Source organism: Parasteatoda tepidariorum, chromosome 7, assembly GCF_043381705.1.
Source record: "Parasteatoda tepidariorum isolate YZ-2023 chromosome 7, CAS_Ptep_4.0, whole genome shotgun sequence".
Classification (NCBI taxonomy): Eukaryota; Metazoa; Arthropoda; class Arachnida; order Araneae; family Theridiidae; genus Parasteatoda; species Parasteatoda tepidariorum.
Window position 1 is genome coordinate 26,020,153 of NC_092210.1, and position 17,610 is coordinate 26,037,762.

Genomic DNA, 17,610 nt, shown 5'->3' on the forward strand with positions numbered 1-17,610 from the left:
TAGTTAAGGACTTTGAAAAAGGATTAATAAAAGACTTCTTAAGGATTATAATAAAGAGTTTAAAACTGCTTTGTCTCCAAATACAGAAATTTAGAACTACGAATTATATATTGCACAAGTTTAAACTTAATTTTCTAAAGATTACAGCAATTTATGCTAAGCTAGACTAAAACAAATAAGTGCGAAGAAAGATTGGATTACTAAGAAACTCGAAGAAAAAAAACAGCGCAATCATTTTCAGGAGTTGGAGAGCGTTGCTATACTGGTATCAGATCTCTAGTTACAATTATGATTGTGTAAAAATCTCAACTTTACGAATTAAAATTGTAAAAGCAACCAAATCTTAAAACTATATACTAAGTGCAATTTCAGCAAAATGAAGAAATACTAAAAAAAAAAAAAAAAAAGAATTTGTTGTGCAGAGATGCGGCAGAATAGTTACATTAGTAATAGTTTTCGTGAATTACAACTATGGTCGGTAGATGGGTACTTTATTTACATCACACTAAAGCTGCACAATGGGTTATTGGCAACTACCTGGGAAAAATCCTTGAGGATGATCCAAAGACATACCATCACAATTTTGATACTGTGCAGAGAGGATCGCATTCGTGACTCCACTTCCTCAATTAAAACATAAATCTGAAAGAGAAGGAAGTTATATTCAGATCCCTGTACCCAGGTTTCTGCTCAGTGGCAGATCACAGGACTTTTGACTCCACAGATTTTCAGAACATATCGCATGCATTTGGTGGGTCTTAGCGGAGTCAATGATCGAATACCGGTCACTCCGGACAGGAGTCCGATTCTCTAACCACTAGATGAATAACAGCTACGATTGAATTAAATAATGACTCTCCTGAATGTATGAAGTAAAAAGCAAAAAAAAAATGGAGCGAGATTTTTGCTCTTACTCTATTAAAAATCCAATTAAGGTTAACAAAAATCGATAAAATAAAATCGAACCTATGAAATAAATGCCAATTCAAAAGGAAAATTAGCATTGTAATAAATTTCGACTCTCCCGAATGGAATAATACTATACGCATAGTTATGTTTGTTTTAACGTTTTTTGATTAATCAAATAATGTGAAGTCACGGTTAAAAAAGAAGAACACCGGAAAACAGAAATTTTATACTAGCATTCAACAAGATTAAATATAACAAAAAAAGAATTCGCGGTGTCGTGGTATTAGTTCGTCAAAATGGATTTAAAAAATACTACTTTTGTACGTAATTACTTTCGAGAGTTGCAATCATGATACTGTTAAATATTAACTCTTTACAATTAGTATTTCAAAAACAATAAAAATTAGAGGTACTATAGTGTTCGAATTAATTGGGACAAGCCAGATTTTTTAATTCGAGTTAGTATGGGATTGCCAGTGATGTCCCGAACCGCTTCAAACCAGTTATATCTGCCTTGAGCTGCTGTGAAGGATAAACCTTCACTATAATTTACTCGTCTGACTGGTTTTAGTGTATTTGTAGTTCAGTTGTGAGCATTTCAGTGTGGAACCTGGTGGTTATAATTTTAAGTTTAGTCTAACACAAGTTATGTGCTTATAAAAGATGGATATTAGTCCGACGAAGCGCTCTAAAATTATCGCTCTCAATGAACACACTTCTATTACTGTAAGAGACATCAGTACAGCAGTTGGTGTAGGGAAATCTAGTGTTTCCAGAATTCTTAGAACATTTCAAGATTCCGGCTCATTTTCTCCATAAAGAAAAGGAAAATGTGGACGGAAAACTACTCCAAGAACTGATAAAAGTCTAATAGTAAAATTAATTCAAGAAAGACGAGCGAAGACATCCGAAGGGATTTATTGTTGTGAGTACTTCAACTGTACGAAAAAGGCTTCTAGAAGTTGGACGTAAGGAAAAAACAATTTCTAACTCAGAAAATGATGAAAAAACGTTTAGCATGGGCCAGAAAATACCAAAAATGGACTGTAAATGACTGGAAGAAAGTGGCTTTTAGTGATGAAACATATTTGTTTGTGCAGGGATACAAATCAAGTGTAGTTAGACGATTGAAGGCGAAAGTCTGAGACCAGATCATATCCAACAGACTGTAAAACANTACGTTTCTATCGATATGTGATTGTAAATCGTCTAGTAGGTGCATTAATAGTACAAATGACAACGCACAGCGCGAAGGGGTGGGGGTTGCCTCTTAACTATTTACGTTTGAATGCGCATGTGTGGTTAAATAAGTAAGGTAATATTCGAAACAAGGAAAGATATTCAGTCGGTTCTATAATTTTAACAAGCTCTGCTTTGTGTATGCTAGTAAAAGGGAATATAATACCTCTTCGCAGGCGTCTGTAACCGGTTTTTGTTTATATTCACTTTACAATAATTCACTTTACAATAATTCACTTTATTTACTTTTAGACACTTTGGTTTTCGACAATTCATACAGCTGGATCAGATCGAAAGAAATTTACTACAAAGTGTCTGTCGTAAACCCCAAAGAGCATGAAGTCCAATTGGAACGCTGAGCAAACACGTAAATGAGGACGAATTTTGTGTTTACCACCAATTATTTAATATTTATATTTGTATTTTAATGCATTATCGTTTTTAATTGTAAAATAAAGTATTTTCATTACAAGTTTACTTTTTCTTTAAGCTTTATAAAAATGTCAAAAAAAATCTACTGGGATTTTTTATTGGATTTTTTTTCCAACGTATAGCAAAATAAACATAAACGAAATATATTTTCACAAAAATTTTTATTAATTAACAAATTATAAAATAGCGTACTACACACGTACTAGTACAACTACAAACGTAGTTTAGCATTAACCTTTTAACGCTGATAGACCCCGATTTCTTTTAGTATTATTACATTTAGTATTTCTTTAATATAAAAAACAGTCTAACAGTGTACTAAAATGTAAAATCTAAAAAGAGTAGTTTAAATAGGAATTTTATTTTTCTTTCAAAAATTGATCAGAAGAAATATCAATAATGTATAACTGTTTCTCTTAAATCGAAATAACAGCAAATTTGAAAAATTATTGTTTGGAAGTAAACCGTTTTTGGAAAATTTTGCCTTTAACTCAGATAAAGACATAGGTGTTAAAATCTTTATGTTGGCAACACAATAAACAGGAAAAGTCGTTAATAAACGTTGTTGCATAAAATATATTTTACTTTCGGTTTTATGCAATATTTCAAAACAACAAAATTTGCTTAACTTAATTGCTTTGTTATAAAAATGTACATTTATAGCTGAGCTAAGAACATTCCCACAATTTGATGACCCGGTCGTGATACATCCTTAAACCAATCAATACCGATGAATCAAAACCGATGCATCCTTAAAATTTAAGCAACAACCTCTGCATTTCGGTAAATCTTTATGGTGTGACATATCTACAAACATGGTATGACATAAACAATATAGATTTGCAATTTTCCAACAAATACATAACTTATCTCACGCTGTTCTCCAATCTACAATTAAACAAGTTACAGCAAGATTCATTTGGCCTGGAATAAGGACACGATCTACGAACGTGGGCACAAACTTGTAGTGTAAAAAATTTAAAATGTCTAAACACACTAAATCACAATTTGGAGAGTATGATCTATCCGATGAACGATTCAATGATGTCCATATTGATCTCATTAGACCGCTTCCACCATCCGACGGAAACAGTCATTGTTTAACACGTATTGATCGCGTTACAAGCTGGATTGAATCAATTCAAATTACAGACATAAGGGCTGAAAGGGTAACCAAATAGAACCTTATAGAGTAACCTTATAAAATTGTAGGGGGAGCTGTTATCGACAATGCCAACCTTCATCTATCAAAAGGTACCTCCTAATTGAATCAAGTTAGCACGTCTTATATGCTAATAAATTGATGTTTAATTTTCGTAGTGATAGTTACGCCACAATACTCCCCCACCAGGATTTTAGCAGGGATAGAATTCGATGAACGGATACCACTAGTTGCTGCACTTGTGAAAGACCGAGAGAGCTGAATTAAGGTAACCGGATGCTGTTGTTTTTTAAGTGCTGAATGTGAGAGGTGTATTAACTTCACGTTCGTAGTCGCCCCTGTGTTGCCTTTAGCAGTCGAGTGTCAGCAGGCTGAAGTTGTGTCTGATCGAGACGAGACTGAGCAGCAACAGCATGAGGAGGTGGGTTTGGGTAATATTGCAGTCACAAGTAGCAACTCTACTGTTCAATGTGAACGAACCATCCATAGAAGTAGGCATTACCAGATCAAAGTGGGCGTTACTGTCGAGATAGACGTGATCATATCACGTCCGTAAGTCACCAATGTGGGGAGAGGTGGTCCCCTAGTAAATTGTAATTATGGTGGTATGGTATGTAATTAGAGGTGGTGGGTAATCACCGATTTGGATCTTAATTTCGTATTCAAATCACTCACAAATTTATATGGAGTGAAAATAAACAGGACAACTCCCTCCAATCCACAGTGAAATACAAAGATAGAGCGCCAACATCGTACGTTAAAAGTAGTCATAAAAGTTCACAATTTCATCAAATGGACTGAGACATTATCAACAGTATTACTTGGTCTCAAAACTGCTCTCACACTATAAGCCAGCAAGCGTCATTGATGTTATCTTAAAAATAAGGGATAAAACTGAATCGCTTATGATTTACTTTGAAACACTGACTATCCCTAAGCCGATGAAAAAACATAGTATTTTCTGATTAATATTCTCTGAAAAATATAGTATATTTTGAAAATAGTATTGAGCATTTACCTCCACGAAAGCAAAAATTTGCCCCAATACTTGATCCAGGAGTTCCCTTGTCTTCTAGATGGTGTTCAAAATTACAATTTAATTTGACCGATACACGCAATTCCCAGAGCCAACTTTTTTTCTTTCTTTTTTTTAAATTTTTGGAGGAGCACGATCCCTCTAAAACTGATTTCAAATTAAAATATGCGTCATATTTTCTGAAAATATCCCTATTTGTCTAAAAATAATTTAAAAATATTTTTAAAATCCTATTAGTTTGTCCAAAATAAGATATTTCCCGCGTTTATATTTTCAGCGTATATTTCAGAAACAATAGAACTGGCAATTAGCGAATTTTTTTAAATGGCACTTTTTTAAATCTGGTTTGTTAAAATACAAGCATATTATTTTTGAAAATGCCCATATTTCTCTACAGAAACTTAAAGAAAAGTATAAAAATAGTTCTATTTTGTTCGAACAATCAATTTTCAATGAACTTAAAAAATTATCGAAAATACGGACAATTTGCATTTTTTTTTTTTTTTTTTTTTTTTTTTTTTTTTAAACTTTTAAAAGCACGATTCTTTTAAACTGTTTTTATAAATAAATATTATCGTCCTATTTTTTGAAAATTCTTATATTTGTCTAAAAATAGCTAAAAAATAGTTTTAAAATACGTTTATTTTGTTCAAAACAAGAAATTACCAGCTTGTATATTTCAGTGCATATAGAAAAAGTAATAAAAAGGACAATTTGCGAAATTTTTAAAACTTTTTGAAAAGCGCTATTCTTATAAAACTTATTTCATGATGGAATATGCGCATCGTATTCTCTAAAAATGGCCAGATCTCTAGAAATAGCTTAAAAAATAGTTTTAAAATACTTTTAATTTGTGCAAAACAAGATATATTCCCATCGTATATTGAATAAACAATGAAACGGACAATTGGTGAAATTTTTTAAATCTTTGAAAAGCGCGATGGAACTGATAAAAACTAATAATTTATCTTAAAATATTAGTGCCGTATTCTCAAAAAATGCTTATAATTGTCTAAAAATACTTAAGGAATATTGTTAAAATTGTTTTATTTTTTCCAAAACACGCAATTTCCAGTGTACATATGGAATTATCAAAAGTACGGACACTTTACGAATTTTTAAGAATTTTTTGAAAACATGACTCTTTTAAAAAAATTCATGATAAAATAAGGACGTCATGTAGAGAGGATAAACACGAAAACTTTCCACGGTTAGACCGATGCCCATATTTGTTAATAGATACCTAACTCTTGAAACTGGTTTAATTTTAAAAATATGTGCTTCATATTTTTTAAAAATGCCCATATTTATCTAAAAATGCTTTAAGGCTATTTATAAAAATAAAAAAAAATTTAAAAAAATAATAAGAAAAAAACGCAGAAATATGATTTCCTTTTTTTACAATCTACACATATTTTCCTGAAAATTATATCGATAAACTTAAATCAAATTGATTACGCCAATAGCCCAATAGTTGTCGCCAATAGCCCATTGTGCAGCTCCAGTGCGACATAAATGAACAACAACAACAACAAATTGATTATCCATTTAATTTTTTTTTTCTTCTTGTTGTTGTATTTATTTTTTCCATTGAATAAACATCAGGATAATACCTTTGGATCGATATTTATCAAATCAGCTTTTTGTTAATAATTATAAAAATATAAAATAATAAATTATAATAATATATAATTATATATCATAATAAATTATAATAATACGTAGTAATAAATTATGTTATATAACAATAAATTATAATATTAATGAATACATTTTTTGAATTAAAAAGAAATTCTAAATGTATCTGGGGAAAAAAAATTCCATTCGAATCATGGTGTAAAAATAAAGAGGAAAATAATCAAAATACCAACATGTACGTGATTGGTGTATTCTCATTCGATAGAAAAAGTTCCGTCAGTGAGATTAGTCCTTGTATCCAAAGAGATGCAAAAACAAGCAGTGAGATTGAACAAGGATCATTAATGGCATATAATGATCTCTCCAAAAACATTTTTAAAAAATATTCTTTATTGTTTGGCAACAGTCTTATTTGTTTACTTGATTTTAGAATTAAATATAGATTCTTATATCAAATCTCTTTTAAAGTTTATTGTTCTCTTAATTGGGTGAAACAAGAGGTTAATGGATTTGCAAGGTAAATTGGGTTTTTCTTATAAAAAGTTTTCTTTAAATAACAGTCTATTTTAATTTTGAGAAGAAAGAATTCATATTCTTGCATTGAAGTTATTTGCATTTTATTGTTCTCTTAATGTTGTAAATCAAGAGTTTAATATACTTGCAGAGTAAACGGTTTAAGACAGAGAATGTACTAATTTTGTTGTTCTACGCGTTGCCTAGAATTCAAATCGGCGGTATTCAAATGGAGTTACTGAAAGTGTCTGGTACAAAAAATTTTATTTTAAATTTACGTGTAGTGATGTGCTTGCATTCATTTACTGACATAATTGTTCATCAAAGATATTTTTTTTTCTCTTTTAGAATTGACTTTATATAAAATTTTATAATTTTTAGATAATTTTTAATATAATATTTAATATAATATTTTGATAGTTCTTACTCTCTTTGTTTTCCTCATTTATTTATTAATCTAATCTCTGCGTTATAATTTCTCCGTTGAATTTATTGATTAATATTATTGTACCTTTTTTCGCTTAATTTTAATAAATTCTAATCTTTAATCATTATGGGGCAATGGACCTAATTAGTTTTAGGGTCCTATAGATGGCAATAAATTTTTGATGTGTACAATGAAACGAATAGGGTAAAGTGGGTAAAAAAATCAAGCTTTTTTTAATTACAATTACATTTATTTAACTAAAACTTTTCATGCATTTTATGTTCATGTTATTTTTCATTTCATATAAATTAAATTTGATGTATAACTTACCTATGTTGTTTGATTGTTTTCTTCGAGAAATGCATTCAACCCCAGAGTGGGGTAAAGTGGGTATATCCCCGTATATAATTCACTAACAAATGTATGTAAATATTGTTTTTGAAATAAAAATTTTCTTTAAAAAATTTATCATTATTTTAAAAAATGAAATATTAAAAAAATATTTTTTTTAGTTCAATTCATCAAAATTTAATACAATTACATAATTCAATTTCAGGAGAAATCAAGAAAACTGTAAAAATTAATATCAATTGTGGTAATTTAAAGTATTTTTACTATTTATAACTGACATCTATATTTTATTCAATTTAGTTATCAAGAAATTGTTTCACTTTCATGAGCTGCCATTTGATGCTAGAAACTTTTGTGAAAACTCATCTATATCTTTAAATATGCTGACTCATTATGCTATTTTGTTAATTTTTTAATTGTATAATAATGTCTATTATATTGTTATGTCCCCCATAACATTCTTCTCTTTAAAAAATAAAATTTGAAAGAAATTTTTGTTTCAGTGTTAAAATTACTATATAGGATTATGATCGAATAAGTAAATTATTTTTAGCTATTCCATAAAATATAGATCTTTACATACTTACTGCAGCTAACACAGAAGTAAAAAAAAAATTCCTTTTCATGCAATATTTAGCTAAGCGTAACCATATACCCTCTTTACCCCACCACAGAAAACAATTCATAATAAATAGAATTTGGAAATTTATTCTTTAATTTCTATGTAACTCTGCTCTTTAGATTTCTTTCTAGCAGTTTGAATTAAAATTAATAGTTTTTACCTGTTTTTAATGATATTAATTTAAAGTTCATCAACAGCTTAAACTTACATACTGTTTAAGTTAAATTGTAAACAGAGAGTTTAAAAGCAATAAATTTTTTATCAGTTTCTTAATCTGAAATAAAAATGCTTGCCGCAATCCCAGTCAATGTCTCTTAAAATGGTAAGCAAATTATCTCAATTTAAAATGAGAAAATAAATGTTTTTTAACATATACCCACTTTACCCCATGTAACCTTTTTACTCCACCTGCCCCTAATCTAAGTGTAAAGTGTGAGTTTTTCCTCAAGTTTGTCTGCCATATTAAGTTTTTGGACCACTAAATGAATACCTAGATGGTCCTATTAGACCACTAAATTTTCATTGGTCGTGTAAACCCTAGTTATAAGTAAATGCTGTTTATATTAACTATTATGCAAACATTTCACTTGAGGATTATCATTTATTTAACATTTCATTACAGAATAATAACGTATCATTAGAAAAGTATGGCTGATGATCCAGACAGAGATATTATTCCTACGAAAGAAGTAAAACATTTGTCCCAAACTCAAGGTTAATTTCTTTTACTAATATACATTTAATCAACTGCCTTATTTCTATCTGTCTCTTATTAAAAACGAATTTATTTTTTACACATTCAGATAGCTTTGGGTATTGATATCTACATCAAAATAATTGAAGTTTTGATAATTTCAAGCAGTAGCTCCCAAGCGAATAACTGGAATAGTATAATTCACAGCCACCCTCGGGCAAACAACAACTTTTTTTTTAGGCAAATTAAAAAAGAAACTTTTTTCCACCTTCACGACTGTAGTAGGCTTGAATAGATATTGATATGGAAATATTTCCCTACATTCAAATCTTACGAATATGTATTCATTTATTGAAGCTGCTCTTTATACTACATCAACTTTTCATTCTCGGAGTATTACAATCTTGCTAATTTGTTAATAAATATGAAGAAAAAAAAACTTTTTTTAACCTATTTTGCTTGGCATTTAACCTATTACTTTTAATGCATTGTAAACTCAATAAAAATTTCCTTTTATAAGTTTCTTACTAAAAAAGTGTGTGGTATAAGTTAAACTTTTCCTAATTTTATTTTATAGTTAGGCTACTGAAGGGAGTTTGATAAAATTCTCTGATATGTCTTTTTGTGTTCATATCTTTTCATAAGACAACAACAGATGTTAAGCTATGTTGTTGAATTAGTTTAATTTGTTTTAATCTTGCATTTTGAATCTAAACAGCTTTAAAATTTACCAAAAATGTTTATTTTCTAGAATTTGCATTTGTAGGGCATTATTTACCTCTTATTTAAAAAAAGCATCTTAATAGTTACATTAGTAAAATGTATAGTTATACAATAGAAAAATGTATAGTTATAAAATTTTCAATTATACAATTACATAGTAATAAAATGGTTATACAATTATATTTATGCAATAAAATGTATAGTTATACAATTTAAACTTAAAATGAAGTTAAATACTATGTATTTATTCTATTTATAACATCTTTTCAATTTCTTTTAATACCATAACCAGGGGTCTGTCCAAGCCAAATTTACTACCATTTAGCGGTACCTTCACAAATTCAACTTTAGGAAAAACGGTATATTCAAAAAATAACTTTTTCTTAAATTTTTTTCTTTTTTGTCCATATTTTTGTGTTGATTTTTTAATATAATTTATAATTTTCTCAAATTATGTCTAAATTTTCACAAAATAGGTAGGTACCTCTCAGAAAAACCTAGACAGACCCCTGATAACACTAAATTAATTAAAATATTCTTAATATTATATATTATAGATGTATTCATATTATAAATCTAAACTATTTATTATAATTGATTTATGTAATATTGATTTATGTGTTATAGATTATAAACACTCTCCTGATAAAAAATTTGTCACCCATTTATCAAAAAATGATTTAGAAGATCAAGTTTATAAGTGCAAAGAAGAAAACTATGCACTCAAGAAGGCTGCCAAAAAACAGGAAGAAGATATAAAAAAGTAATGTTTTAATCTTTGTTTTGTGAATTGTTTTTAAATCGTAATTTTTTTATACATATTAGACAGCTTTTTAAAAGTTCTTAATAATTTTCATTAAAACTTTTTATAGCATATCAATGAAAAACATTGCATTCTGGTTTTAAAATTTAATCATTAAGTATTAGGTTATATCAGTAACTTATGCTTAACTTTTCAATGGTTAGCTTTTTTTTTTTTTTTTTTTTTTTTTTTTTTTTTTTATACTACCAAGCTCTACCTTAAAAAATTATTTCAAGCAAAGTTTTCTTTGATATCTTTTAACTTGGGTGAAAAAGAAAGATTTTTTTTGTTTGTTTGAATTGCTTTTTTTTTCATTCTAAATAATTTGTTAAATGTATCAAATATTGAAGATTTTTAAAGCTATTAAGTCTTAATTAGAGTTTTAAAGGCAGCATAAATTTATACTTATTTAGATGTAAATTCATATAAATATATAATAATTTTTGAACATTGACAAAATAGATTACTTTTTTGCACCAATAAAGATTATATAAATTGCATGTAAGAAATATTAATTAATGTTATGTATTAAATATTTTACTTAATTTATAGTATTCAAAATTTTTAAGCTCCAAAATATTGACATTGTTACGTGTACTGATAAGGAGAAAAATTTTTTTTAATTATTTATATGATTGTAAATANAAGAAATATTAATTAATGTTATGTATTAAATATTTTACTTAATTTATAGTATTCAAAATTTTTAAGCTCCAAAATATTGACATTGTTACGTGTACTGATAAAGAGAAAAAATTATTTTAATTATTTATATGATTGTAAATATAAATACAAGAAATTTTAAAAGCATCTAATCCATATCCTTTGTAAATTTTCACTTGTACTTGCATTGCTTTTAAAACAATTTTGCACCATTTTATTTGCTTATTAGCTTATATAATATAAGCTTGTTGAAAAAATTAAAGCATTTTATTCCTTCAGAATGATAATTAAATTGTTTGTTTTCACTTCTTTAAACTCCTTGAAAAGCAAGACAAATAATTTTAATCACTGTTTTTACCTTATTGGTTTAAGTCTATGATTCTTTTTGATCAAGTTGAGTGATTAAAGTGGCTGATTTGATTTAAATCATTAAGGTGTACTCAGAAAGTTTTAACTCAATTAATAATAGGCCAGTTATTTTGCTAATTTTAGTTATTTTATTTTTTTCTTCCTTGTAATAATTTAGTATGACTGTATATACAGGGTATCCGCGCACCTGGAAAGTCAGGAAAAATCATGGAAAGTCATGAATTTCGGTATTGAGCAAAATTTGTCATGAAATGTCATGATTTTAACTATTTTTTAAAAAAAATCATGAAAAGTCATGGAGTTAGGTCACCGAAAAATTTCATTTTAGAATGGGATTCCTCTGCTCCCCCCCCCCCTATCATGGTGTTCCGAATATCTGAATTTGTAACAAAATCCCCACTCAGAGTCATATTTTATTAAAATATAAAATGTTTTTATCATGTTCTTTAAAAATTATGGTGTTCTTTCAAAAAATTAAAGAAAAAATATCATTTCTAGAGTGAAGTATGTTTTAAACTTCTGTGATTTCAGAATTATTATTATTTTTTATTTATTATTTTTATTTTATCAATTTAAAATTCTAGCTTAAGCAAGCTAGTCACTTGCAAATTTTTTTAACTCTGAAATGAGAATAGAAAAAACAGGAGTATTTCTTTCCTTTCTGATGAACAAGAAAATTACCTTTAGAATAAAATTCTGCAGGAAAAAAAATTATTTGCTCAGCTATTATTTTTTCAGCTATTTTATTGCTTCAACTCTTTCTCAACTCTGTTTTTTGAATTTAAAATCAATAAATATGAAGATGCAGAGTAAAACAGTTTTGGTTATACCTATCATTTCAATGAATGTTATTAGAACATTTTTGAAATTTATTATTCTGTTTTTGTCGGAGAAAATAGTAACCTCAATAAGTCATGAAAAGTTCTTGGAATTAGTCATGGAAAGTCATGAATTTGAAAATCTAAAATGTAGCAGATACCCTGTATATATTATAAAGAAATCTTCTTTTCATTTATTTATTTTTTCTTTCTAGATTGACTACTAAATTGAACCGTTTAACACGGGAAAAGAAAAGCATTGACTCTATGAATAGTCCAGGTATTTTGATTTTGTTTGTTTTACTAATATATTTTTTTAAGAGAAAAATGAAGTTAAGAAGAATTAATTTTAAATAATTTCTGCATCTAATGCTCATTGAATTTATCAGCATCAAAGGAATTACATTGTTCATACATTATTATCGCGACATGCAAAATTCAATTCATTCATTTGTTTGTCACTTTTTTACACGAGTATACCACTGTTTTTTCCATAATTTTTTTCACAGTTATTGCTGCTGATATCCACATGGTTTTTTAAATTACAATATTATTATGAAACGAATTTGAATCACTAATTTCAGCCATCACTTTTTTACTCATTCAATGTTTGCTAAATCTGGGCTTTGTTTTGATAGATTTTTGCTGTTAATGCTGTTGATTTTCATATGATTTTTGTAAATCTCGATGTTATTATGATCGCACCTCGTATTTTGCACCTGAGTATTCACTATTCGATGTGATGATTTTTTTCAATGAATTATCAGGTAGAAATTACTACTAATCTTCGCATATTTTTTCAAATCTCGATGTTTTGAATCTCGATAGGTATGTGAGCCTTGGTAAGTATATGTTAGCTAACCCCTTCCTGGCGTATCCAATTCATGTGATTTCATTGTAAATGCATTTTTGTTTTATCTTTAATCTTTTTTCCGTTATTGCGGTAAATTTCAGTTTTTATTATTTTTAAGCCATAACGACTTGTAAAGTGCAGGAGAAGGGGAACTTGTAGTTTTTTTAAACATATTTTCTTTTGTGTATGCACAAAAATGACAATTGCTATTTATCTTCCTTGTACAAAAAGGTTTTTAAAAAATTAAATTCCAAAAAAAAAGCTACATTAAAAAAAAAATTCTACTAATTTCTTTTTCCAGCAATCACATATCTGCAATTACTAATAAAATTTAAAAAAATTTTAGATAAGGAAATTTATGCAGTAGAGCAGCAATTATTTATGTTATCTGGTTTTAAATAAATTAATAATTAAAATTTAATTTCTCAGAAACAGTTTATATTTATTTGATGGTATTTTTTACTTTGAAAAAAATTCTTTTTGAAAATAATTTTTAATATTATTGCAGGATATTTAGTAATCATAAAAATTAAATTAAGATTTTTAAATTGTTGCTTTAAAATATATTTTTTTGATTTCAGTGCTACATTAAAATAATCCTTATAGCTGAATTTTAGTTATTAGTTTTTAAAGTTAAAAACTAAGCAGTTTAAAACTAATTAGGTTTCATTAAATTTCAAATAATATAATTTTAGAAATACTTATGTGAATACACTGTTTCATCAAATTACTCATTTTTAGAATGTTTATTTAAAATAGAAAATTTATGTTTAATTTGTGATTGGGCTCTAATTTAAACATTTATGTTTAGTATTCTTGAATTCAAAACTAAAGCATGCTTTATAAAATAGGCCACAAACGAGATCTTGAATTAGAAGAATTGGTTGAAGACCTTCAAGATAAAGTTCGTCAGTTGGAAAGATCTAATAATCAATGGAGAGAAAAGGTATATTTTTTCTTTTGAAAATAATGCAATTCAATATACAATGTTGTATAATTTATAAAAACGTCAATGCATGATTTCTATTATCAGCTGTTAATAAAATAATTGTATATATCTTTAATTTTATATATATATATATATATATATATATATATAAAAAGACTAACTTAAAAAGATTAATATTATTTGTAAAAATACTCTAGTCTCATGCTTTAAGATAGAACATGGAAATACCTCGTAGAATATATTTGTTTTACTTTGTTAAAAAAATTTTGATGTAATCAGTTTCAGAAGATACAATTGCTATTTTTTTTTTAGTATTATTTATTATAATTTTTTTACAAAAGATACATTTACCTACAGTCCTTAAGATTTTGTATTACTGCATTGACAGCAAAAAATGAATATTCTTTTGAACTCTGAGATTCTTTATTTATATTTCCTTACTTTATGCAAGCATGTTTTTAATACATTACTTACTTTTCAATTTGTAATTAGCTTAAAAGGGACCATTACTATATAATTAGATAAAATGTGCTTACATTTTTACTCTCATATTTTGAATTTCAAAAAAAAAAGTAATAAATAAACAAAATAAAAATTTTTACTGTAGGCCCAGTTTTACTGGCGTTAACTTTTATTGTCTTAAACTGGTTTGAGCAGATAGTATGAATTTTTAAAATTTCTATATCCTCTATAAAAAATTCATAATTTTTTTCTGTACAGAAACTTGGTATATTTTTATGGCAATTTTCAGGGATTATTCATATGTTAAAATAAACATAAAATGTAATTTAAAGTAATATAAAATCCAGCAAAATGGAAAAATTATTTTCAATCTCTTAACATTGATCTCACGGTCATGGACTGTAAAAACTCCTTGGCTGTCAGAAAAACCTATAATGTTAACATTTTTCAATTCATTAGAGAGAAACGTAAGTTATATTGATAAGAACATGAAATTAAATATACTTCCATTATTCATTTCATAAGAAATGCAACTAGATAGAATGCTTGTATCTTTCAAAAACTCTTTTAGCTTGCATTCTAGTTACATTTTTCCTAGTTCCTAAATTTATTTCTTTATTGTGCTACCTTAACTAAACTTCATTACTAAATATAATCATGTTTCCATCAACTCAAGTACTCCAATAAAAAACTGGAAATATTAAAAGAAAAATTCTGAAAATGATGTAAGTTTTGATCAAAATCTGGAAAAATCTTGCAATAAACCTGGAAAATTACCAATTTCAAAATTGACTCCAACAGAAGGCCACCAATAAGGTTCCATGATTGCAAATATTAATGCCTTTTATTTTTTTTTTATTGTGATACAAGTAATAAGATTTGAAGAGGGAGTCATGGAAATGTCATAGAATGATTTAATTTGTAGTCAAAACTTGCAAAAATCTTTCAATTAATTTGGAAATAACCAATTTCTAAATGGACAGTAATAATAAGTTACCATCGAATCCCGAAGTGAATAAAGTCAAACATCTATTCTTTTATTACTTGTAAAATTGCTACAATGTGTGTGTGTGTGTTTTTTTTTTTTAATTATTAAAATATGCATTAATTTAGGAAATATAATCATAGCCTAACTTTCTAGTTTTAAATTGTTCTTTTATGGAGCAATATTTGCAGTTCAGTAATACTAAGTTTTTTTTTTAAAAAAAATTAAGCTTTCTATATAAATTAAAGTTAGTTTTTAAATGATGTCTGAGTATATAACTGATGTTACTTGATTATTGAACTGTGCTTCATTTAGTTTTTAAATGTTTATGTGCAAAATATTGTTTCTATCTATAATTTATATACTTGCATATTTTGAAATCTGAAATCTGCATGTTAAACTTCCCCTTGAGGAATTTTTGTTTCTTTACAAAATTGATTATTGGTTAAGTAAAGTATTATAAGGTAAAGCAAAATGCAATCTGAAATTTGGTTGAAATTTCCTTGAAAAACCTGGAAAGGTTATTTATCATTGAAAAGGCAACATCAGTTAAAGAAAACTAACTTCAACAAGAGAAATAAACTATGAATAATAATAAATATTGTTTTTAAAAAACACATAACAGAGATAGCAGGTGTTTTAATTATAATTTCTTACTTTAAAAAGTCTACTTTTTATCTAAATATCTACTCTAATTCTTCATATCAAATAAAAAAAATAGAGGGGGGAAATGTGTCTTTATTCATGAAAAAGAAAGTTCAACTTGTACTCTGATCTTACTTGATAACAAAGCGTTTTTGTAAGTAAATTGAGGTTGAGTATTGATTATTTATCATTTTTTTATTTAACGATGTATGTTGTAATCTTTGTCCAGCTGAAAAATCTATTTTTGAAAAAAATCTCTGGACTTACTGTCTATATAACCATTTTTATTTTAGGCACTAGTTGCAAAACAGCAAGTAATCCTGCAAAATAGACGACCAAATCCATATAATCATGTTCCTCCTAGAGTTAATTCAGTATGTATACTTTTTAACATCTATATCTTTCAAATTTTAACTTATGTAAAATTCTACTATGAATAAATTTATCTTGTAATAATCTTTTTATATTATTTCTTAGTTCATTTTTGCAGTTTATTCTGTATTTTTTGTAAAAGTAGTGTAAGCACAACAATTTTAAAATTATTTATTATTAAAATTTTAAAATTAGGCTATGATGTTGAACATGGGTATTCATAAACTCAAAAATTGAGTCAACTGTTCAACGACAGTGAGAAAATAAAATAAAATGTTTTAAAAGATTTTATAAAAAGTGGGTTTGAGAATATATGTATAATTTGTAATTGTCTTAAATTTTAGAACCTTTATCAATGAAATTTCATTATATTAAATATGTAAATTATCTATCTACTCGTAATCTTTATGTAACTTGGTTTATTCATTGTCCACTCTTAGCTCTTCTTAATTCATTCTTGGCTCTTTATTTTATTGTATGCTGTGAACATAATAACACTCTTATGAATATTCTAAAAATTGTTAGCATAAAATAATGATTATCATTTATTTTGCAGGGAGTTTACAAATCGATGTCCTCTCCTTATATATCCTCCATGAGCGTTCGAGGGAAAAATCAAATTCTGCAAAATGCAATTAAGTAAGCATTTTTATTGATTTTTGTTTCAAATATTTTTATTTTTATCATATTTTTTTAACAAAAAACTGCATAACTTTTTTGTAATTGATTTTAAAGTGTGTTGTTATTATCATTTTAAGACAAAGCTTAATATTACAGTCAAATATCAATATCTCAAAAATGAAGGGAGAGAAGAAAAATTTGAAATATCTAAAATCCACATTATCAAAAATCAGAAGTAGAAGAAAGATATGTGACTTTTGCTTGACTTTTTCTTACATAGTTTTTTTACAGTGAGCACTGCAAATAATGCTTTACATTTTTGAAT

General features: G+C 27.0%; 2 protein-coding genes across 6 annotated transcripts in view; both read left to right on the forward strand.

Moving 5' to 3' along the window:
- Nucleotides 1-2,620, forward strand: part of LOC107456327 (SEC14-like protein 2) — a 71,691-nt gene extending 69,071 nt beyond the window's left edge. For all 5 annotated transcript variants that reach the window (XM_071183207.1, XM_043049347.2, XM_071183206.1 and 2 more), the window contains exon 13: nucleotides 2,401-2,620. In XM_071183207.1, coding sequence (XP_071039308.1) covers nucleotides 2,401-2,507 — 107 coding nt within the window. In that variant the 3' untranslated portion in view covers nucleotides 2,508-2,620. The remainder of the gene's footprint in view (nucleotides 1-2,400) is intronic.
- A 4,116-nt stretch (nucleotides 2,621-6,736) lies between these two features.
- The window catches only part of LOC107456323 (protein fantom), a 56,666-nt gene continuing 45,792 nt past the window's right edge, over nucleotides 6,737-17,610 (forward strand). The window contains exons 1-7 of the mRNA XM_043049344.2: nucleotides 6,737-6,933; nucleotides 8,952-9,043; nucleotides 10,374-10,509; nucleotides 12,614-12,678; nucleotides 14,103-14,197; nucleotides 16,586-16,666; nucleotides 17,221-17,303. Coding sequence (XP_042905278.1) covers nucleotides 8,977-9,043; nucleotides 10,374-10,509; nucleotides 12,614-12,678; nucleotides 14,103-14,197; nucleotides 16,586-16,666; nucleotides 17,221-17,303 — 527 coding nt within the window. The 5' untranslated portion in view covers nucleotides 6,737-6,933; nucleotides 8,952-8,976. The remainder of the gene's footprint in view (nucleotides 6,934-8,951; nucleotides 9,044-10,373; nucleotides 10,510-12,613; nucleotides 12,679-14,102; nucleotides 14,198-16,585; nucleotides 16,667-17,220; nucleotides 17,304-17,610) is intronic.